We start from the raw sequence: 24278 nt of genomic DNA, 5'->3' as shown, positions 1-24278 counted from the left end.
TTAAAGTTTTTGCTAATATTAGAAAAAAATAAATAATTTAATTGATTAAAATTAACTTGATTTGTATTAATTAAAATAAAAAATTTTAAAGTATTACCACACAACATACAAGTGAATTACTAATTAGTATATTGTTAAATCCAATTATCAATAATATAATTTTAATTAGCCATTTTAAATTAAATAGTTTGGATATGAAAGCTATTTAGTACAATTAAATAAAAGCAATTGCAAGATTGCTCTAAAAAGTCTTTGGGTGCTCCATTGGTTGTCTGCGATAGAAAGTCCATGACAAATAAAATGATGACCAGGAACCCTACACTAATTATCTTGACCTTTCCACCCGGGGATCTGGTTTTAAATGATTACAACACCCTTGCTCCAATGCTCGCAAATAGCGTTATCCTAAATCAAAAGTTCAACTCGCATGATATCCAAGTTTACTGCTACATATCCAAGTTGTCATTTACAGAGTCCAGAAAAAGTTCAATCAAAGCTGGGCGAAAAGCAGTTGTTTTGGTGCTGCATTTTTCCACTTGACAACTAAATGGTGAGAACATGGCAAGAGATTTTACCTCGTAGCAGCTCTTGCACTCATGGATGAATGGTAGTTAGTGCTTCGTTGTTTCCTATAAGATTTGTAAACATCATCGTATTGACTTGCCTCATTAGGGTCAGCCACTGCCCCAAGCCCCAACCTTCCCGTGCCCGTAGATCCTGGTTTCCGCTCCACACTCCCATCAGCGTAAGCCCCAGTCTCTGGGTCAACATGTAAGTTAGGGGGTGGAGGGATGCAAGCTCCTCCTTTACGAATGGGAGTATCTCTCTCATGCTCATCCTCCTCATCTTTCGAATGAGACTTTATAACTCCCTCAAATGGGTTAATCTCTCCAATCTCTTTAAAGAATTTTGACACTCTCTCTAAAATTTCTGATGGGGATACGCTAGATGGGGGTATAACTGTTGGGATGTCCAAAGGACTCAAAGGAGAGTAGGGAACCCCGCTGCCAATCTGCATCTTTTTAACCATGCCAGGAATAAGACCAGGCGGGAACAATGGATATGGCGGTAACTTTTCACCAGCATTAGCAGGAGGTGTCTGCAAATGTGGTGCAGGCTGTTGATTGGCTGGTTGAACGGAAGAATTTACTGGCAAGGACCCTGGAAAAGTTCCAGCAGGGACTGAATTTGGCATAAATTGTTGGTTTCCTAGGGATTGTGGAATAGCTAAGGCCACTTGTTTATCATGATGATCCTGTTCTGCTACACTTTGCCTATCAGGCTGCCATTGTGGAGCATTATAGTTTGTTGGTTCATATGTAAAGCCTGCATGGGAAAAAAAATGAAGATAAATTTTTAAGCCACAGAGTTCAAACACCCAATAGTTTAATCTCAGGCCAACTTGCACTCAGTACAACTATTGGCTTGCAACAATTTATAGAGAGGAACAAGTTACCTGTAGCAGCCAAGGAATCCGCTGAAGCATTAGTTAATTCTTTTGGAGGCCCAGGAAAAGAATTTGCTGGTAGTCCACCCACCATCTCAACTTTAAGTACATAAATATTTTCTTGATCATAAACTTCCTTGGAAGCCCAGAAATGCAGAATTTTCTGTAACCGTAGCTGATTTTCATCCTTATTTTGAGGGTTGTGATAGACTCTCGCAAGCATGGGACCCAGAACTGGCTTAAATGAAAGGGCCTCATTATCAAGTTCATGGAGGTTGACCCTCCTCTGCAAACTTCAGGGTATGAATAGCAAAGAAGTCATAGAAAATTGAAATCAAATAACCGAAACTAAATGGCAATGTACATGATGCACCTCAGAGACATTAAGAAGCAAAGAATGGAAGCCACATGCAACTGAGCAAAAAAGGAAATCTAAAGGCGCTTACATTAAAAACCAAGCTCTATTTAGCCATAATCATCCTAGACAACTAAAAATTTCCTTTCTTCCTCTTATTGAATATTCATACTATCCAAGCAATTAGGCAATGAAAAAAAAAATCCCCCAACTATCCTCAGCAGATAGATGATCCAAACCAGAACACAGTAAAGCCAAAAGATGATGAAATATAAGACAAAAGGTGAAAGTAGAAATGACAACATCTCAGAAAATAACATGACAACATCTCAGAAAATAACATGACATTGTGCTGGCCTCACCCTCTTTTGAGGGTGACTCTCTTTTTATAAAGTAGGTATTTGCTAGTATTAGGTCGTATGCCATAGCAAAATCCAGGATACTTTTTCCCTCCTCATTTCGACTGCCAAAACCAAAACCTCCATGAACATTCTCCAAAGGTTTTGGTTTTGGCAGTCGAAATGAGGAGGGAAAAAGCATCCTGGATTTTGCTATGGCATACGACCTAATACTAGCAAATACCTACTTTATAAAAAGAGAGTCACATTTAGTAACTTTCAAAAGTGGGCAACATATAAGCCAAATCGACTTCCTCTTAACCAGGAAGATCAATAGAGCTCTATGCAAGGATTGCAAGGTCATTCCAGGAGAGACTTTAACAAGTCAACATCGGTTGGTGGTTTTGGATGTCAAGTTTAGGAACAATTCAAGTAAGGTCAGAAGAAATAGTGTAGCTCGAACAAAGTGGTGGCAGTTCAAAGGAGTAAAGCAAGTAAAGTTAAAAAATGAGCTTCTCGAGTCCGAAGTATGGAAGTTGGATATGGAGACCAATGATATGTGGATACAGATGGCATCAAAGATTAGAGAAGTAGCTAGAAAAGTACTTGGAGAGTCTAAAGGACATGGACCACCCTCAAAAGAGAGATGGTGGTGGAATGAGGAAGTACAAAAGGCAGTGAAGAGAAAAAGGGAATGGTATAAGAAATTATCTAAATGTGATAATAATGAGGCATATGAATAGTACAAGATAGTAAAGAAAGAGGCAAAAAAGGCAATTAGTTAAGCAAAAGCACAGGATTTTGAAAAGTTATATGAGAAACTTGAAACTAAAGAAGGGGAGAAAGATATTTATAGATTAGCAAGGAGGAGAGAAAAGAAATATCAAGATCTCAATCAAGTTAGGTGCATTAAGGATAGAGAAGGAAAAGTGTTGGTGAAAGATGAAGACATTAAAGAAAGATGGAGATATTATTTTAATGATCTCTTTAATAATAGTCAAAATGGTAATAGCGTGAATATAGATTATAGAACAATAGAAAAGAATGTGAATTATACTAGTATGATTAGATCTTTAGAAGTAAAGGAAGCATTTAAGAGAATGAAAGTGCGTAAAGCCTGTGAACCCGATGAAATACCAATTGAAGTGCGGAAATGTTTGGGAGATATGGGAGTGGTATGGTTAACTAAATTATTTAATAATATTCTAAACTCAAAGAAAATGCCTGATGAATGGAGGAGGAGTATTTTAGTACCTATTTTTAAAAATAAGAGAGACATATAGAGTTGCTCAAACTATAGGGGAATTAAACTCATGAGCCATACTATGAAGTTGTGGGAGAGAGTTGTGGAGCATCGACTACGTCATGATACTTCTATCTCTCTCAATCAATTTGGTTTCATACTCGGTCGTTCAACTATGGAAGCGATCTTTCTCATTAGAAGCTTGATGGAGAAATATAGAGATGTGAAGAAAGATCTACACATGGTTTTTATTGATTTAGAGAAGGCTTATGATAGCATTCCAAGAGATGTCTTATGGAATGTGTTAGAACAAAAGAGGGCATCTATTAGGTACATACAAGTGTTAAAAAATATGTATGAAGGAGCAATTACTATTGTGCGCATAGTGGGAGGGGACAAAAGAGATTTTCCGATCTCAATTCGATTACACCAAGGATCAGCCATAAGCCCTTACCTTTTTACATTAGTTTTAGATGAATTGACGAAACATATACAAGAGAGTATTCCTTGGTGCATGATGTTTGCAGATGATATTGTTCTGATAAATGAGACACGAGAATGAGTCAATAGAAAACTAGAACTTTGAAGAAGTACTCTAGAGTCAAAGGATTTTAAGTTAAGTAGAACGAAGACAGAATACATGCATTGCAAGTTCAGTGAAGGCCAAACTAGTGATAGGGAAATAGTTAGTTTGAATCTAGGTTGCACGGAAACGGGAGGCGGGAGCGTTTCCCCGTTCCGGAAACGTTTCCTTGCCGGAAACGTTAGGACACGGCGAGGAAACGTCTCCGGGCCGTTTCCGTAATTCCTTGAAATCGGAAACGCGTTTCCTTCGCCGGACACGCGTTTCTTTAAAAAAAAAACAAAAAAAGTCGCACCTCCGAGAAGAAAGGAGAAGGCAAAGAAAAAAGAAGAAGAAGAAGAAGAAGAAGAAGAAGAAGAAGAAGAGGAAGAGCAGAAGGAGGAGGAGTACCTGGTGGTGCAGCAGCGTGCCGGCGTCTGCGATGGGAGGTGACTGGTCTCTGCTTCCTTCCCCATCCGATCTTTGCTAATCGGCCTCCCTTCTTTGTGCTCCTTCTTCATGTCTCTGCTCCTTGCCCGAATCTCCTATTTGATTTTTTTTTAATCATTTTTTTTTTCAATTTTCACTATATTAAAACTCTCAACCTCATTTTAATATTAATTTTATTATTCTATATATTTATTATTTCAATTATTTATAATTATAAATATATAAATAATCTAATTAATTAATTAATTTCATTATTTTTTTCTTATTTTAATATTTAAATTTATTATAACTAAAACTTTCAAATATATATATATATATATATATATTATTTATTTATAAATATATCCCTATATTTTTTATATTTACGCGTTTCCCCCACGTTTCCGTTTCCTATATTTTTGAAAATGCCGTTTCCCCGTGTCCGTTTCCGCGTTTCCCCGTGTCCGCGTTTCCGTTTCCGTGCTACATAGGTTTGAATGGAGTGGTATTGTCCCAAAGTAATCATTTTAAATATTTAGGCTCAATCCTTCAAGTAGATGGGGGATGTGAGGAGAATGTTAGTCATAGGATTAAAACCGGATGGTTGAAGTGGAAACGTGCCACGGGAGTTTTATGTGATCGTAAGATTCCCAATAAGTTGAAAGGAAAATTTTACCATATAGCCATACGACCGGCTATATTATATGGTAGTGAGTGTTGGGCACTGAAAGAGTCGTATGCATCTAAGATAAGAGTTGCAGAGATGAGAATGTTAAGGTGGATGAGTGGCTATACTATATTAGATAAAGTCCGTAATGAGAGTATTAGAGAAAAGGTAGGAGTGGTGCCAATTGAAGATAAGTTGAGAGAAGGGAGATTGAGGTGGTTTGGTCATGTAAAGCGTAGACATACGGAGGCTCCAGTTAGACAAGTAGAGCATATTAGGTTAGAAGATAGAAAGAAAAAAATGGGTAGACCTAAATTGACTTGGAGGAGAGTAGTACAACATGACCTAGAAGTATTACACATTCCTGAGGATTTAACCAAAAATCGTTTAGAGTGGAGAAAGCGAATCCATATAGCCGACCCCAAATTTTTGGGATAAAGGCTTAGTTGAGTTGAGTTGAGTTGAGTATAGTATGGTAAGATGGTGCTTGGCCTATATACAATTATACAATCTTAAGTGTCCTACATTTACATAGCACGTTTGCTCCCAGTTAATGATATGGATAACCCACTCAAACCATAGCACATTTTATGATGAGTAAAGTTCCACAATCCACATTCCCTTTTTATTCCATAAAACCGAACAACCTGTGCTCCAGGTAAATTTTCATTGTGCACTAAAACTAGTAATTTAAGCATTCTCAGGAACAAGACAGAGGCCAGAGATTGAGGTAACATTTAGCAAGGAAGCTCTATCTTATACTTGATGCAATATTAAATTGGATGGTCCTTTCAGAAAGTTACCCTACAAACACAATTCTAAAAATATATTACAGTAAAAAATATTCATGCACAACAAAGAAACAACATAAACTGTCTTGGATCCATCATGATTCATGAGAATGATGAAAGCTTGTGAGAAAGGCATCTAGACAATGAATGAGGAAAAAAAAAGAAAAAGAAAAGCAAACGAAAAGGAGAAAAATATGATGACAAAGCATTGGAGCTGACAGTATAATTTAGTTTAAGAATAAGCAATCAGGCTTTGATGTACCAAAACAGCAAAGTGCAGTCCTAGATATGTACCTGTCAAAAAGAATATCATTAGCGAGATAAATAATATGCAGTTGCCTTTCAGAATCATCTAGAGCAAAAACCCTGTCCCTTAGTGCCTCAGCAAGAGCAGGTGCAAATGGAGACCTTTGCATAAACCAAATTTTGGCACCTTTAATAGACTCCTTGGTTCCATTGAGACTGTTAAGAACATTACTCAGCTCCAGTGCAACATCAGGAGGAAGTGGATCAGAAAGACCTTTAAAGGACTTGGATGGCTGATCAAAATGTAGACGTCCACGAGCCCCAAAGGCCTGAGAATGCTGATGTTGATGCTGCTGTGTATCATAAAAAGGAGGAAAAGGAGGTTGGTGCATTGGAGTACCCACCATTGAGGCTGAAGGCCCAACAGCGGGATTCATCATTGGGTTTGGCGGGGGATGCATCATTGGCATAGAAGAAGGAGGGAAAGGAGGGTTGAATGGCCCAGCTGGGGGATGTGTAGATAACCAAAGCTTGTAACGATAGTAGTTATGGCCCTCACCACCAAAGAGGAAACTATAAGCAGGATTATCCTGCTGCTTTTCACGGATCATGGCTTCAAATTCAGGGCCATTCTTGGTGGCATACTCAACAAGTTTGTCGATACGTTTTTGGAGCTCTGTATCAGATGGAGGAGCAGCTGGAGGTGGAGTGGAGTCGTAATGGCCATGGAAAGGAGAAGGATAGAGTTGAGGGGGTACATGGGGAGGGAAAGGATGGGGAGGATGTTGTTGATGAAGAAGGTGTGGATGGGGAGGAGTGTGAGGATGGAGCTGAGGTTGCTGCTGCTGCACGTGGTGTGGGTAAGGGAATTGTTGCATGGAATGATGCGGAGACATAAATGGAGGTGGAGAAAACTGCTGATGTTGAGAATGAAATCCAAATTGTGGCTGTTGCGGTTGAATATTGGCAGTTAGACATTGCTGCTGGGCAAATGCCATAGCTGGGGCTGCTGCTGTTGCATAATCATGAGCTTGTCGGTCCATCAACGTAATATGATATCCAACTGTTTGTCACTTTTCAATAAACATATCATGGAGTACCATAAGATTATTAATATCACAACCCCATTTACATGTCAGATTATATTATTACCGCAATGAGAAAGCCTGTATATATAATTTAGTAGAAACCAGAAGATTAAAGAATAGAAAAAAAAAATAATAAGGAACACACATTTTAGTCAATTTTCAAAGGCTTCAATTTGGCTGTTTTCTGACATTTGCAATAAAAGATAAGCAAAAAATGGAAAACAGTAATTGATAAAATAAATGCATTAAACTTGATGTTGAAAAACATGAGATCATATATATAATATTATATTTATATATAAGTGAATATTTCCCACACTTTGAATATACTGGTTGTTTAAAAGCAGTTAATTAGATTATCCTAAAGGATTATTGCAGACATAATTCATGACTGTTCAAACACTATAAATAAGGGATTTATGTATCTTTTACAATCCTTCAACCTTATTTACTGCAGAATGTGTGATTAATACCCTCATAGGATAACACACAAAAACTTAATGTTCTTCTTTTATTCAGGAATTATATTGTGCAACATTTATGCAAGTTGTAACCTAAACACTTGAATAAACATGCGTATTTAAAGTAATTTTGATATCCTATTTGAAATCCAAAGAGAAATCTAGACACACTGCATTTCTTAACATACTGAGCAAGAAAGAATAATCTGAGCTAATGAAAGAGTTTGCATGTCTATAGATTGAGAGCAATCAGCCAGTCAATCCATCAATCAATCAAATTATCCTACAGGCGAGGTTTGCACAGAGAGGGAGATGGCGATTTACAAAAGCTAAAGAAAGTAAGATTACTGAAAGGAAAGAAAGAAAGAAAGAAGTTAAGGTAACCTGGAATGCTATTAGAAGAAGATATCCTATTGCTGTGCTTCAGTTTTGTTGAACAGCCAATTGATTCGAGTGGTGGAGCAAATGACTAGTTAAAGAAGCACCGATTAATTAAGTGCTGAGTCCATTGAAAGTTGAAAAGCCATGCTTCCTCCGAAACAAGACGAAGGAACTCGCTCTCTTTGGGGGAAATAGGACAAGCTTCCCTTACGGAGGGTTGAGGCGTCGCTTTATATATATATAAATCTCACCTAATTATTATGTTCGATTAACAGCTTTTATATTGTTTAGTAGGTGTGCTAGTATATTGTAGTGAAAGGATTAGAGTAAAAAAAAATATATTACTGTTTTATTTTTAATGATTAATTTAAATTTATTTTTAATCACTAATAATATAGTTAAAATTATTAAAATACTTAATAATCAATAAAATAGTTAATATTATTAAAGAAATCATTAATTGTAAAAGTAAAAAAATAGAAAAAAAACGGAAGTTTATAATGGAATTAAACTTAAAAATTAACCAACGGTGACTAACTTTAATAATTTATTTTTAATTTAAAAATCAAATTTTAGTGTTTAGTAATAACAATAAGGATAAATTATAAATTAATATTTCAAGTTTTATAAAATTTATAATTAAAATTTATATTTTTAAAATGAAATATTATCTAATTTAGTTTTGATACTTATTAAAAAAAGTTTAATTTAACTTATTTTTTACTTTGAATCAAATTAGCTATTAAAAATTTCATCAAAACTCAAATTGACACAAAATTGGTATACATGAAATTCACACCTTTGGAGATGGTGAGTTTTTTTTTTATTTTAATTTATATTTTTAATTTATTATGAATTTCAATTTGCATTTAAATTTTGAATATTATATAAAATATAAAAAGGTGTTTTTTAATTTATAATTCTAATTAATTATAATTAAAATTATTTTCAATTTTCTAATTTTAGTTAATTATATGAAAATATAAAAATAATATTTTTTTATTTTATTTTAGTTAATTATAAATAATTATAAATTTGAATATTTAATAAATGTTTAATTTTAAGTAATTATATGAAAATATGAAACTTATATTTTCATATTTTTAATTTTAGTTAATTAACACTTATTATAATTTTTGAATTTTAATTAGTTATATGAAAATATAAATATAATATTTTTATTCTTTTTAATTTTATTTATTTATAAATGTAATATTTTCAATTTTAATTTCATAAATTTACTTAATTATATGAGAGTATAAAAATAGCATTTTTATTTTTAATTGTAATTAATTATTTTTAAAATAATATTTTATTATGACAAATAAAAATATATATTAAATATTTATCTATATGGTGTATGTGTCTCACTTGCATATCATTAGACTATTATGAGTTTTAATGAAAACTTTAGGGTTAATTTGGCTCAAAAGTAATAAATGAATTAAATTAAAACTAATAAGTATAAGGAGTAAATTGGACATTAATCATTTTCAAAATCAAATAATTTAATCTTCGACTACTAAAATTTTAGATAAATTATCATTAATTTTAATAAAAATAACTAAAATAACTTAACACTATTTTTAATCTAAAAACAATTTATTATATGATATTTCATTTTTTTGGTAATTTAATTCATGAGATTTGATTTGTCACGACCCAACCTATAGGCCGGACCGGCACTATGACCTGGGCCAGCCTAAAGCCCCCGAGGCCCGTAGTAAGCCTAACTATTCACTAACCCAACTCTAAGGCCCATTTGGGCCCAATTTCAAGAAATCAACCGGACAGAGTCCGGCCATAAAATGAACCTATCAACGGGGAGTTTTTGACTCACCCGACCTGTAAACACAGTAAATACTCAATTGGGGAGCTCAGCTCACCATTCACATACTTATATCATCATAAAACATATGGGAGCTCAGCTCCCTCATCCAGTCCATCAAACATACATATCATTATACATTTACAGGTCTAACATGATAATATTATTACAGACCAAAATTAAATAAATACTTCTAACATATGCGAAAATTATAGGAGTAAATAAAATTACACAAATATTGATAAACAACCTGCGAATGAGAAAAGCAGGTTAACCACAATAAAATCCTCTTATAACCTGAAAATATATTGAACAGGAGTGAGCGTTCGACTCATAGAGTAAAATATCAAATTTAACCATAATCTCTATAACTATCTAAAACTAATGCACCCTGTGGAGTGAAATGCAACACTAGAAATAATTTCACATCATAACATCAAAAAGGTAATTTGGAGCACTCACGCACCCGGTAATATCAATCATAATATATATGGGAGCTGATCCCTTATACAGCTCTCTTAATTCCAACTGTGCCAGCGAAGAACTCAGCTCGGACTTCCACTTAATAACCAAATCGAGATCCCAGCGAAGAACTCAAGCCGTGTCTACCCCGAAGGACCGAGTCCCAGCGAAGATCTCAAGTCGTGTCTACCCGTCCTATCCATAGTCCACACCACATCACACGCACGCCAACGCACGCACACTGCTCCAAATTACCACAACAACATACATGGCACTTTCACAGTTATGAATGCAACATAAATCGTGCCTAAAGTTTATCTACATAGATATATGCATATAAGTGATGCATGGGCATGCTTGAACATATAATAATAATGAAATTACAATTAAAATTAATATTTTACTCACAGACTTGACAACGATCATTGTGGCGGCTGGGCGGAGGAAGAAGGCTGTCCCGGCTCACCTGACAATTACATTACAATTATTTAATACAAATGACTCAATACAAATCAAGAAAATACCAAATACGTCATAAGTCGAGCCGAAAATCTAGCAGAGTCTCCCCTATACCTAGGACCTACCCAACCTGCAAAAGGGCTCAAAACACACTTCTAAATCCACAATCCATATATCCACAATTCAATCACATCACACAGCCCCTCCTGGGCCCATTAAATCAGTCATCCATCACAGTATGTAAAATTTCAATTTAGTCCTTATAATTGATCATTTTTGCAAAAACTGCCCAAATAAGCTCTAAAAATTCTAAAACTTTGCCCCGCGGTCTTTAGCAATATTACTAGGCTATTGCAAAAAGAATCATAATTTTCTGAGCTACCACGAATATTTTATGGATTTTTAATCCTATTTAAGCACTAGAAAATTACGAAAGCAAGGTTCGGGTTTACTTTTGCCGATTCCGACTCCAGAGACGCGCTCGGGACGTCTGACAATGGGGGGGTAGCCAAAACCTCGGTCCAATTCGGAGACTTTTCCGTGAACGTGCATTCGGCGGAAATTCACAGCACTGTCAATCGCCGAATTCCCGAGAATTGAGGATACCTACACGAAGCCCACAACACGGGGGTTAGTACATAAATTTTTCAGAATTTTCTAAGCTCATTTAATGCTCGGAAAGACACTGCGAAGTTCCGTGGGACCCACCGAAAAACGGTGTCGGAAAAATTCGAAATTTATGTCGCTGCGAAGCTCTTGACGAGTGGAGCGCTCTGGTACTCTCGGTTTTCTCATGGGATTCACGGTTTGCGAGAAATCTAGCCCGAAAATCAAAATGGGCTAAAACTTCCCGGACAAAAATTGGACAAACCGTTCAATGGATTTCTGTGTTCTTGGTGTCTATGGAAAGCTCTCGACGAGTAGATGAGTTTAGACACAAGACTCGGTCCGATTGGTGGCCGGATCGGCAGGATTTTGACCGGAAAGTCGAACGGTCGCGCGCGCTTTTCGGACGCCGTTTTTCGGCGTTCCAGGCGGCGACCTGTCGTGGGGGAGGGGTGAGGCGGCACGCCGGCGAGCTGGGGTGGCAGGGGAGGCGGCGGCGCGGCAAGGAGAGGAGGGAGGAGAGAGAAAAAGAGAGAGAAAGGGAGAGGGGTCGGACGCGCGCGGGGAGGGGGAAGAAAAAGAAGAAGACCGGTCCGATTCGATTGGTCTGATCCGGCCTGGTTCGATTCAAGATACAAAATTTTAAATTTTTACTCTGCCTCGGGACCGAAAACGAGGTCCAAAAATTTCGAAAAAATTCCAGAAAACTCAGAAAAATTCATAGACTCCAAATATATTTTTAGTTTTGCCACGTGGTCTTTAAATAAATTTTTAAAAATCATCAAAATTTATATTTTCGAAAAATTGAACCCGATTTTTAAAATCCGAAAAATCTCAAATAATTTCTTAAAATTTAAATAAAATTAAATTATCAATAATACTCATAAAATAATAAAATTTAAAATTTTGGGGTGTTACATGATTAAACATATATATTAGTCCCTATAATTTTAAAATTAAGTAATTTAATATTTAACATTTTAATAAACTCATAAGTTAATTATGATTAATTTTTCATTAAATTTAATAAAAATATCAAAATGCTTTTAACTCTATTTTTAATTTAAAATAATTTAATGTTTTAAATTTTATTTTAATAATAATTTGTATTAATATTATTTTTTTATATATGATAATATAATATAATATAATATATGAAAATATTATAAATTGATAAATATATATATAATTATTTATATATTATTAAAATAATAATAATATAAATAGAATTTTATAAAATTATAAAGATTTATTTATAAATAGTTATAATATTTAAAAATTAATTTATAAAATATATATATGATTTTGTAATTAATTAAAATTTTTAAAGACTTTAAAGTGATTAATTTATATTTTAATAATTTAAATTTAAAATATTTTAATTAAATGAGATTTTCATTTTAAAAATATAAAAATTAAATTATTAATAAAATAAAAATTTAAAAATTAAATTATTTTTAAATTAAAAATAAAAATAAATATATTTTTATTAAAATTAACTATAATTTAATAGAATAAATTTTATCAAAATTTATAAATTAAATTACTTAACTTTTAAAATATAAAAATTATATTATAAATTTTATTAAATTTTAGAGGTTAAATTACAGTTTATCTTGATAATAATATTAAAAATTATGGGCTGGTTGGGTTGGTTTGCCTCCGGGCCTAATATGGATCCGACCCTTTTATCCACATAAGTTGAGCTGTCATTGTCAACTGAACAAAACCCCTAAAGCCTCTGCTAATTGCTAAACCCTGTCCCTCTTCATTTTTCTCCACCGCCTGCAAAGCTCTAAGCGATGTTCTCCTCTCCATTCTGGCCAAAATCTATTACATCCACAAAATTTAGAGCTTTGTCGATCTCGGAAGGCCAAAGGATAGAAAAACAAAAGAAAATACGTTGCAAGCAAATGAATGAGAGGCGATGAGTCAAATGCCAAGGAGCTTTTTATTGGTTTCCAATTTTCCCTCGTCCTTCTTCTGTAAAACTTCTTCTTCACCGTCGTGTCTTCCTTTTATGGCCAAGGTGTCTTTTACTCTTTCTCTCTCACACACAGACGCGCACACACGTAGCACACATACAATGCTTAAATTTTGTTCTCTCTTAATCGTCATTCGTTTCCTTAGTAACCTCTCTTTGATTTGATATTGTTTTTGACCGTTGCTGAATTCTCTGCGTATGTAGAAATGGAAATCATTTTGTACGAAAAAGACTGGCAATTAGATTTTTCAAAATTTCATTTGTTTTTTCATCCCCCTATTCGCTTTTCTCAGCTGCTGTTCGATTATATGCTTAAAATTCATTTCTGGGTTCTCTGTTATGTGATTATGAATGCCTGAACGGTGCATAACGTATTTCCTCAGTCTTCTTTTTTTTCGTCTTTATGTTCATTTTATATTTCTTTTTCGTGATTCAAAGTTATGGCCTTGGTTTGCAGTTGCAGTGCCGAGCACTTCAGAATCATTCAGCCTTTCATTTTCTTTCTTCACCATTTGGTACGTGTCACGAATACGGACAATGCTCTCAGCTTCGATTGAGAAATCCCAGAGTGTCATCCGTGATCTCTATCAACTACTCAAAGGTTCCACTGTGCCTCGTCGATGGGTCTGTGAGTGTATCAGCTGTTCACTCATGTTTAAGAGCTGGATGTCTTAGTTCGTCTTTGAACAAGGTTATCGCTCTGAGTTCACGTAATTATGGAGCTTTTGCCAGGCGACATTTTTCTCAAGTCTCTAGGGTAAAAAATCAGAATCAAGATGGTCAGTTTGGCAAATTTTTTAAGCAGGCAAAGCTTTTGACTTCTCATGTCAAAAAGAAAGCTATTAATTCTGGAATTTCAGCTTCCAATGATGTCAATGCCATGGCATCGGCTGAAGAGATGGTTGGAGATGTGAAGCTGGGATCCTCTTTTTCCACTTCTACTTTAAGCAATAATAACCCCAAATCCAAAGTTAGGGGAAGACAGAAGAAGCAATCAAGAGCTAATACAGAAAAGGAACAACCTTCTGGCATCATGGCCTCAGATGAAGCTGCTGTCATGGATTCTTCTCAACTAAAGAGTTCCAGCACCATAAAAAGTAGCCAGAGTCCCAACGAGGGTTTAGAGGTTAGTAGCTATTAATTGGTGGAAGAGTCAAGATTTAGTGCTTTACTCAGTTGCAAAATTTTAATTAACACCATTTTTTTTTCAGAAGAAATCAAATATGAAGACACCCAAGGATTTGCTTGATGGTTCTGCATCATCAAAAAACCAGTCCAACAAGAAAAACAGAAACTCTAGTGGAAAGGGTAAGTCTGTGAAAGCAGTTAATGAATCAGGAGTGAAACTGAAACCTCAAGCAATGGACAAACTGAAACCTTTGATTCAAGAGGCGCTAAAGCCACTATATCCTCCTACTGGGAAATCTGTTGTGGTGGTTGAGTCCATTACAAAGGCGAAGGTCATTCAACGGTACCTTGGTGATATGTTTGAAGTTTTACCTAGTTATGGTCATGTAAGGGACTTGGCTGCAAGGTCTGGTTCTGTGCGACCTGATGAAGACTTTAGTATGGTATGGGAGGTTCCTGCTGCTGCTTGGACTCATCTTAAGAGCATCAAGGTTGCTCTAAGCGAGTATGCTGCTTTACTTAAAATTTTCATTATTACCAATGTTTATTGAGGGTCTAAGTTGGGCTGAAAATAATATACTGCCGTGTGCTCTTTCCTGTCAATCTAAGGTTTAACTTTCATGGTGAGGGGAGGTTTTAATTTCCATTTTGATCATCATATTTAAGTTATACAAATTGCAACTAATTCAATGTGACTTTTCTTCTTGTGGTACTTGCCTACCCTTTTGTGTACTTCTGTTATATATCTCCAAATTCTCTCATCCTTTTGCATTGTTTCACAGAGCAAAAAATCTTATACTTGCATCAGATCCTGATCGTGAAGGAGAGGCAATTGCTTGGCATATTATTGAGATGTTGCAACAACAGGATGCTTTACGTCAAGGGATTACTCTGGCCAGAGTTGTCTTTCATGAAATAACTGAGGAATCCATAAAACATGCCTTGCAAGCTCCTAGAGAAATTGATTTGAACTTGGTTCATGCTTACCTTGCACGGCGTGCTCTTGATTATTTAATTGGCTTCAACATTTCACCATTGTTATGGAGGAAATTACCAGGTTGCCAGTCAGCTGGACGTGTCCAATCTGCTGCATTGTCTCTTATATGTGACAGGGAAATGGAAATTGATGAATTTAAGCCACAAGAGTACTGGACTATTGAAGTTGAATTATACAAAAACAATCCCGGTTCTTTGGTGAATACTCACCTGACCCATTTTGACTCCAATAAGTTGAATCAGCTTTCAATTAGCTCACATACAGGGGCAAAGGATATTGAACTGAAGATAAAGGATGCACTTTTTCAAGTTGCTGGTGTTAAAGAAAGCAAAATGAGGAGAAATCCTCCCACACCTTATATAACGTCAACACTTCAGCAAGATGCAGCAAACAAATTACATTTTCCTTCAATGTATACAATGAAGGTTTGAGTGCATTTCTCCATTTCATTTCTTTACAACAGGAATTAGATTTTACATATTTACACTACCTTTTAGCTGGTTCATGTCTTATTGGACCACATAGCTTATTATTCCTGTTGTTCTCTCTAGCTAGTAGCTAGACTTTATATTGAAACTTGATATTCCTTATCCTTCCTCATTATTTTCCTTGATGTTTTCCTGGTTTTCAATTTTTATTATGTTCCTTTCTTTCTTACTTATTTTAATCATGTGGATGTAGCTTGCGCAAAAACTTTATGAAGGGATTCAGTTATCAGATGGGAAGGCAACGGGTTTGATAACATACATCAGAACAGATGGACTGCATGTGAGTGTCATTTTGCCTGCATGGATATTCCCTTTTCAGCCACACTTGATGAGGTGTCTTGTGGTCTGCAAGTGCCAGATGTTGGCCAGATGTGTTACATATCTTCGTTGTCTTTAATCTTTTTCTCATTTAATTATCTATATTTGCTATAGCTTTTTCTGTGAAGTTGGTAGTCATGACTCGTGACTGTATTCTTCTGTCTGACTGGCCCGCATAAAAAAATAGTTGTCTGGACATTTTTCTCAGTTTTAGGCTGGTATCTAAAAAATTTTCTGCATTCATGCTGCATATACACTCATTCAAGTTGCAACTTTTTGATTTTTTCACATGGGACAGCTTTATTGCTTTTCCCTAGGCAGGAAGTGGAAGTAATTTTAGGGTTAAGAGTTTATAGAGTAAATGGTTCAGGGTTTGTTGTTTGGTTATAAAGTATAACTGGATTAACTAATGCTACTGTGGAAAATAATAAGGGTTTCGGAACTGTAGAAGATAACTGAAAAGGGTTTGATTTGGTGTGCATATTAGAAACAAAGGAATACTGACTGGTGTATGGTGTGCATATTTAAGATGTGGCTGTCCATTTAAAGTGCCTTAGTGTAATAAATTGAACAGGAAGAAGATAGTTGTTTTCTTGTTATACAATTAAGGTTTTAAGTAAATACCTTGATGTATTGAGGTTGCAAAAGTTTTAGTTATAGTCGGAGAATTAATTACTGATATAAATGCAAGGAATGGTTAATTCGCATCATCAGATTTAAGCATGGAATTTTAACTAAAAGGATAACACTCACATGTTCACAGATACTTTTGCAAATCAACTCTTATATCTCCGTTCTTGCCTCTTGGTTATGTGAATGCGTGATTTGCTACTAATTTATCCTTGGGATATGTTACATACTATAGAAGAAAGTATAATAGTAATAGGAAGGGGAATATTGGCGGGAAAGGAAGCTAGAGTGTATTACTGATTTTGTAACAGAATTGGTAACTGCCAATTTTGACTTTAGAGAAAGTAGTTACTGAGTTGACATATAAATTCTCAAAGAAGCTAATCTTATAATTTGTAGAAAGGGATGATTCTCCTTAATTTCAATTAATCTGTACATGGGTATAAATATACAATTGATTTATATAATTGTGTTCTACTAATTAGGAAGAAATCCTAAATAAGAAATCCTAAATAGGAATACAGAATACAGAATATACAAAGAAATAATATAGTGATTGACTTTCCATAACATTCTCCCTCAAGTTGGAGCATAGATGTTAATCATGCCCAACTTGTTACAAATGTAGTCAATCCTAGCTCCATTCAGAGCTTTTGTGAAAATATCTCCTAACTGCTCTCCAGTTTTGATGTGTCCTATTGAGATGATCTGTTATTGAATCTTTTCACGAACAAAGTGACAATCAATCTCAATATGTTTAGTCCGCTCATAAAACACTGGATTAGAAGCAATATGGAGAGCAACTTGATTATCACACCACAATTTCGCAAGCAGGGAGGTCTTAAAACCTGTCTCATCTAGTAATTGAAGTATCCACATTACCTCACATATTGATTATGCCATGGCTCTGTATTCTGATTCAGCACTTGATCGAGAAACTACACTCTGCTTCTTACTTCTCCAAGACACCAAATTTCCTCCAACAAAAACGCAATATCCAGTAGTTGACTTCCTGTCAACCTTAGATCCAGCCCAGTCGGCATCTGAAAAACATTCAATATTCAAATGTCCATGATTATCATATAACAAACCTCTTCCTGGAGCGCCCTTCAAATAATACAAGATTTGTCCCAAGGCTTCCCAATGAGCAACAGTTGGGGAAGACATAAATTGACTTACCACACTAACGGCATAAGCAATGTCAGGACGAGTAACTGTAAGGTAGTTCAATTTTTTTACTAATCTCCTGTATCTCTCTGGATCTTCAAACAACTCACTATCCCCTGCTAACAGTTGTAAATTTGGAATCATTAGTGCACTGCAAGGCTTAGCACCTAATTTTCCTGTCTCTGTCAATAGATCGAGGACATATTTTCTTTGAGATAAGAAAATACCCTTCTTGCTTCTCATAACTTCAATACCTAAGAAATACTTTAACAATCCCAAGTCTTTGGTCTGAAACTGGGTTTGGAGGAAGGTTTTAACAGATGAAATACCTGCAGAGTCACTCCCAGTGATGACAATATCATTCACATAGACTATCGGGAGAATTAGACTAGCCTCAAATTGCCTATAAAATATTGAGTGATCACACTTACTTTTTGCATACCAAATTCCTGTACTGCTTCACTGAATCTCCCAAACCAGGCCCTAGGACTTTATTTTAAGCCATAAAAAGACTTTTGAAGCCTACAAACTTTACCCAACTCCCCCTGAGCAACAAATCCAGTTGGTTGCTCCATATACACCTCCTCCTGAAGATCACCATGAAGGAAAGCATTCTTGATATCCAATTGGTGCAGGGGCCAATCATATGTAGCTGCTAAAGAGATAAACAAGCGAATATAAGTAAGTTTAGCTATAGGAGAAAAAATGTCAGAGTAATCAACCCTATATGTCTGAGCATATCCTTTTGCCACAAGGTGTGCTTTTAACCTAGCCATAGAACCATCAGGATTTACTTTTACTGTAAATATCCATTTACAACCAATAGCTTTCTTACCAGTGGGCAAAAGCAATAGTTTTCATGTACCATTAGCATCTAAAGCCTCCATTTCCTCTTTTATAGCAGCATATCAGCCAGGATGAGACAGTGCCTTACCAACAATATTAGGGATAGAAACAGAGTCTAAAGAAGTAACAAAACACTGAGAACAAGAAGACAATTGATTATAAGAAACAAAAGAAGAGATAGGGTAAATGCATAAACGCTTACCTTTACGAAGAGCAATGGGTAAGTCTAGGTTAGAATCATGATCAGTATGAGGTACAGGATCTCCCAACGAAGTAGCTGGTGGAGGATCTGAGTCAGGAATCTCCAATCTCCTGGAATAAATATGAACAACGGGAGGTTGAGTAGGTCTAGAGATAGAAGGAACAGGATGTGAGAGAGGACTAGACATTGGTTGGACAGTATATATTAAGAGATCATCCTCCCCCCCCTGACTCTCATATACAGATGATTGAGGAAAGAATGGAGTGGACTAAAAAAATGTGACATCTGCAGAAGCAAAATAACGATTAAGAGTAGGAGAGAAACAGCGGTACCTTTTTTAGAGCCGGGAGTACCCAAGGAAGACACATTTGAGAGACTTCGGATCTAATTTAGTAACCTGTGGACGGACATCACGTACAAAACAGGTACAACAAAAAATACGGGATTCAACAGGGAACAAAGATTTAGTAGGAAACAAAGCAGTATAAGGAATATTCCCATGAAGGCAGAAGACGGCATACGATTGATAAAAAAGTATGCCGTAGAAACTGCATCCGTCCAAAAGTGTTTAGGAACTTTCATATGAAAAAGAAGAGCACAAGTTACCTCAAGAAGATGTCGATTTTTTTTTTCAGCCATGCCATTTTGGGATGGGGTATCAACACAGGAAGACTGATGAAAAATGCCATTTTGTGTCATATAAGAATGAAATTGTGCTGAAAAATATTTTTTTGCATTGTCACTTTTTAATATGTGTACAGAAATATTAAATTGAATTTTAATTTCATTACAAAAGGCACAAAAGATAGAAAACAATTCAGAACGATTTTTTATTAAATATAACTAGGTAACACGAGAGTAATCATCAACAAAAGTAACGAAATAACGAAATTCAATTTTAGAAGTAACAGAACAAGGATCCTAAACATCAGAATGAACTAGCTCAAAAGGGGATGAAGCCCATTTATTGACTCTAGACACATAAGGCAAACGATGATATTTTGCAAACTGACACGACTCACATTTTAGTACTGATAAAAACTGAAATTGAGGACACAGCTTCTTCATAATAGACAAAGAAGGATGGCCCAATTTACAACATAGTTATTAAAGGCGCGCAGTGCGCCTCGAATCAGAACTCACGGGCTCGGTCCTAGCGCTCATGCGGGAGAAAGCGAGCAACATTCACCAGGCTCTCTCCTTATGCATCTAGGCGTGGGCTTTGTTCCAGGCGCAAGGCTAGAAAGGCGCGCCTTTTTTATTTCTACATTCGGCGAGTACTTCCATTGACAAAAAGCACTACCACCCAACTCGAAATTTGTTGATCTAGAAGTTTTCAAAATTAGTATCGTTGGTGATAACTAGTTACCAAAATCTCATCAAACTAACATACTCAGGATTACAAACATCTCATATTTTCATTTTTAACACTACCACTCATTATCTTTTTCAAAAAAAAAAAGTTAATACTCCTTTAGAAGATGAATAATAAGAGGATGAAGGTGTAGAAAAAGATGAAGAAGATATAGTTACTTTCTAATTTCTTAATTTTAGTTATGAAAGATTAAAAGACTATTAAAATTTTAATAATTTAGCACTTGAATGCTTATATGTTATTATTATTTTTAGTTTTATGTTATTTGAAGTTTGATGGAATATTCATATTTATTTATTTATTTTTTTTGCGTCTCATCTCGCTCAGGCGTGCGCCTTCGCCTTGCGCCTAGGCTCCAGGACCCCTTGGCGCCTTAGTGCGCCTTGAGCTTTTAATAACTATGATTTACAATGAGCTTCATGAGGTGTTTAGGTACTGGAGCAAATAAGTGACTACGGTACATGATTTTTCAGAATGTAGAGACTAACTAACTCAGGTTCTCTACTAATAATCTGCTTCGTTGTACGATCCTGAAACAAACACTGGTCAGAAAAAAATGAAACAGAATAATTAAAGGTACGAGTAAGTTTACTAACAGAAAGTAGATTAAAGAGAATTTTGGTAAACACAAAACAGATGACAAAGAAATTGACGAAGTGGAGTTCGCAGTTCCAGAATTCATGACACAAGAAATAGAACCATCAGCTAAAGTAACAGTAGAGGAAGTGAGATTAGACTGAAAAGCAGATAGAAGACTAGAATTACCTGTCATGTGATTTGTCGCACCAGAATCAATAACTCATTTGGATGAGGAAGACACAAGGCATGTAGTGGATTTACCTGACTCAGCGATCGCAGTGACAGGGAAACTGGTAGACTTTAGAGATGTCTGATACTGGGAAAACTGTACAAAATCCTCTGCAGATATCAAAACAGTTTTCTCAAAGGAAGATACTGTAGAATCCTTTGCTGCCATATTTGCCATTTGTGATCGCTGATTTTTCCTCTGAAGTTGCGGACAATTATATTTTGTATGGCTAGGCTCATGGCAATAACAACAAATGACTCATCTTGAGTTTTGATTAGAACTAGCCATCCCATTACGCTGATTAACTCTGTTTTCTGTAATTTTTCCTCTACTTTCTCCTCTATTACTCTGTTGTCCATTTGGATTACGGCTAATAAAAGCACTACTGGCAGGCTGTGAAGATTGAGTACTCTCTGTACGAAGGACCCGTGTGAATGTTTCATGCAAAGGAAAAATCTCAGAACTGAAGAGAATATGAGATTTAGCAGTCTCATACTTTGAAGGAAGGCCTGCAAGAAAACTCATAACAGCTAGTTGTTCCCGTTAGGCCTGCTGAGCTTTCACATCAGAACTAAAAGGCAACAATACATTAAGTTCCTCATATACCCGTTTAAAATTCATAAAATAAGCCGTAAGAGACTTATCCTCTTTCTCAGCACGTTAGAATGCCTTACAAACATTATAAATACGGGAGATATTCCCTTTACCAGAATACAGAAAATCTAAGTAATGCATCAATTCCTTAACAAATTCACAGTGATTAATTAAACTAAGTACCTCACTGTGAATCAAGTTTCGAAGCTGCAAAAACAACCGAGCATCTTCCCTTAGCCAAGTTTGCTGTGTATCATCAGTAGGTGGGTCTTTAGTAAGGTGATCATCCTTATCAATGCTATGCAAATAGACCCTAACAGTCTTACTCCACTCCAGGTAATTCGAACCATTAAGTTTGTGTTCCGTGATCTTAGTCATCACCGGAATCACATTAGAAATAACATTCTTATTGTCTGCCATTTGTTGAGATAAAGAAAATTAACCGAAACGCTAATCCAAAGTGCTTACAGCCGCAAAATAACCCAAAATCATAAATCAAGTAAATACCGAAATAGGATCTGAGAGCCAAACCTCAGAAGTCCTTTAGTGGTGTACTGGATCAGGCAACAGCACACAGTGATGGAATGAGGGGGTTGAGGCGACGCCGACGATGCTGATCGGAGTCGAAATCGTTGGCGAACATGCCTCCACGCGCCGGCGAGTGAAGAAACGGTGAGAATCTGAGTTGGGTGCGTGAGCCTCACGCACTTGGATTCCGGCAACTGGATCAGAGGAGACGGCTGGTTGGCGGCCAAGGTCTCTCTTGAGCTGGGTGGTGAGAACAAATAGTCACCCTAGATAGATGACCTGCTCTGATACCATGTAGAACGAGATGATTCTCCTTAATTTCAATTAATCTGTACATGGGTATATATATACAATTGATTCGTATAATTGTGTTCTACTAATTAGGAAGAAATCCTAAATAAGAAATTCTAAATAGGAATACAGAATACAGAATATACAGAGAAATAATATAGTGATTGACTTTCCATAACATAATTCATTCAAGAATTATCAAAGAAATAATACTTCTCAATTCTCTCTCAATTTTTTCTCTGTTCTCTCTCTCTCTCTCTTCTCTAATTTTTCCCTATTTTTCTTATAATTCTCTGTTAGGGTTCCTTAACCTTAACATTTGGTATTAGAGCAATCAGATCCAAGAATCAGTGGGTAATTGGTTCCTGGAAGTCAGAAATGTAACTAGATTAGTTGTGGTGAGTCCTGAGATGGTGAAGATTGTTGAGCTGGAAGAACAAGTGGGGAATTTGCTGGAAGTTTCTTAGAATCTTCAAGCAGTGGCTTCAAGAATTGTTGGAGATCTTAAGGAATTAAAGAAGATATGATGAAGAAAACCGAGGCTCAGAATGTCATCTTGGAAGAATTGCGAGCCTACATGAGTGCTGGAAGGAGTAAGGAAGTTAGTAATTCTGGGGAAGGTGGAAGTAGATCTGAAAATTTGGATCTCAGTCAGTTTTGGGAAATGGCATGGGTTTATTACCTAACCCTACAAGGATTCAGAATTTACAGAATATAGGTAACCTTAATAACAACCTTGGAAAATTTTCTTTTATGGAAGGTATGCCACAGATTTTGCCCAATATAGAGTTGGTTACTTTTGATAGGAAAGAACCTAGGGCTTGGTTGAGAAGGTGTGAAAAATATTTTGAGATCTATAAGGTTCCTATTGGTCAAAAGGTACCAATAGTGAGCCTGTTTTTGGTGGATAGGCCTGATGCATGGTTCCATAATTGGAACAGGGGTGGAGTACATTCTTGGGAATATTTTGAGAAGGGAATTTGCAGTAGATTTGGGGATGAAGGGCTAGAGGATTTAGTAGAGAGTTTTATGAAACTGAGGCAGGAGGGATCTTTAGAGGAAAATCAAAGATGAATTTGAGGAATTGAGAATAAGAATGGAGAGATTAATGCCTGAATTAGGTGAATCCTATTTTCTGTCTGCTTTTATGGGGGTTTTAAAGGATGAAATTAGGTTGGTTGTTAGAATGATAAAGCCTGTTTCCTTATCTCAGTCTATAGACGTAGCTAGGCTTCAAGAACAAGTGTTGGAAGTCAGTAAAAAGCCTAAGAATGCCAGTAATTTTTCCAAACCTTTTAGAAGCCAATTTACTGTTCCTTCAACTCCATATCAAACTAATTACCCAAACCAGTATGCCAAGCCATATCAGACCTATCAAAACCCTCCAAGACCACCAAATTTTGACAAACCCAGTCCTACAACAATTAAAACTCAGTCTAGTACCAACTCACCCAATCCACTGCCTGTTTCTACTTCATCTTCAGTACATAAACCAACAAATTCTTCTTCAAACTCTGTTAAGAATCAGCCTAAATCATGTTACAGATGAGGGGACAAGT

At 35.9% G+C, this 24278-nt stretch overlaps 2 protein-coding genes across 3 annotated transcripts in view; one reads left to right on the top strand and one right to left on the bottom strand.

Moving 5' to 3' along the window:
* Positions 1-236: 236 nt before the first annotated feature.
* On the bottom strand, positions 237-8248 carry LOC110672784 (uncharacterized). 2 transcript variants are annotated; one of them, XM_021835655.2, is made up of 4 exons: positions 8012-8248; positions 6127-7151; positions 1457-1740; positions 237-1326 (listed from the first exon to the last, which is right to left on the bottom strand). In XM_021835655.2, the coding sequence occupies exons 2-4, from the start codon at positions 7119-7121 to the stop codon at positions 572-574; spliced, it is 2034 nt and encodes a 677-aa protein (XP_021691347.2). In that variant the 5' UTR covers positions 7122-7151; positions 8012-8248; the 3' UTR covers positions 237-571. The 2 variants fall into 2 exon arrangements, with proteins under 2 accessions (XP_021691347.2, XP_021691346.2); XM_021835654.2 differs by having other exon boundaries at positions 6127-7141.
* A 4851-nt stretch (positions 8249-13099) lies between these two features.
* LOC110672779 (uncharacterized) overlaps positions 13100-24278 on the top strand; it is a 46415-nt gene continuing 35236 nt past the window's right edge. The window contains exons 1-5 of the mRNA XM_021835648.2: positions 13100-13392; positions 13805-14473; positions 14559-14980; positions 15258-15897; positions 16154-16240. Of these exons, the coding sequence (XP_021691340.1) occupies positions 13291-13392; positions 13805-14473; positions 14559-14980; positions 15258-15897; positions 16154-16240 (1920 nt within the window). The 5' untranslated portion in view covers positions 13100-13290. The remainder of the gene's footprint in view (positions 13393-13804; positions 14474-14558; positions 14981-15257; positions 15898-16153; positions 16241-24278) is intronic.

This window comes from Hevea brasiliensis, chromosome 4 (genome assembly GCF_030052815.1).
Source record: "Hevea brasiliensis isolate MT/VB/25A 57/8 chromosome 4, ASM3005281v1, whole genome shotgun sequence".
NCBI classification, from domain to species: Eukaryota; Viridiplantae; Streptophyta; class Magnoliopsida; order Malpighiales; family Euphorbiaceae; genus Hevea; species Hevea brasiliensis.
This window is presented reverse-complemented; position numbering and strand designations above follow the sequence as displayed.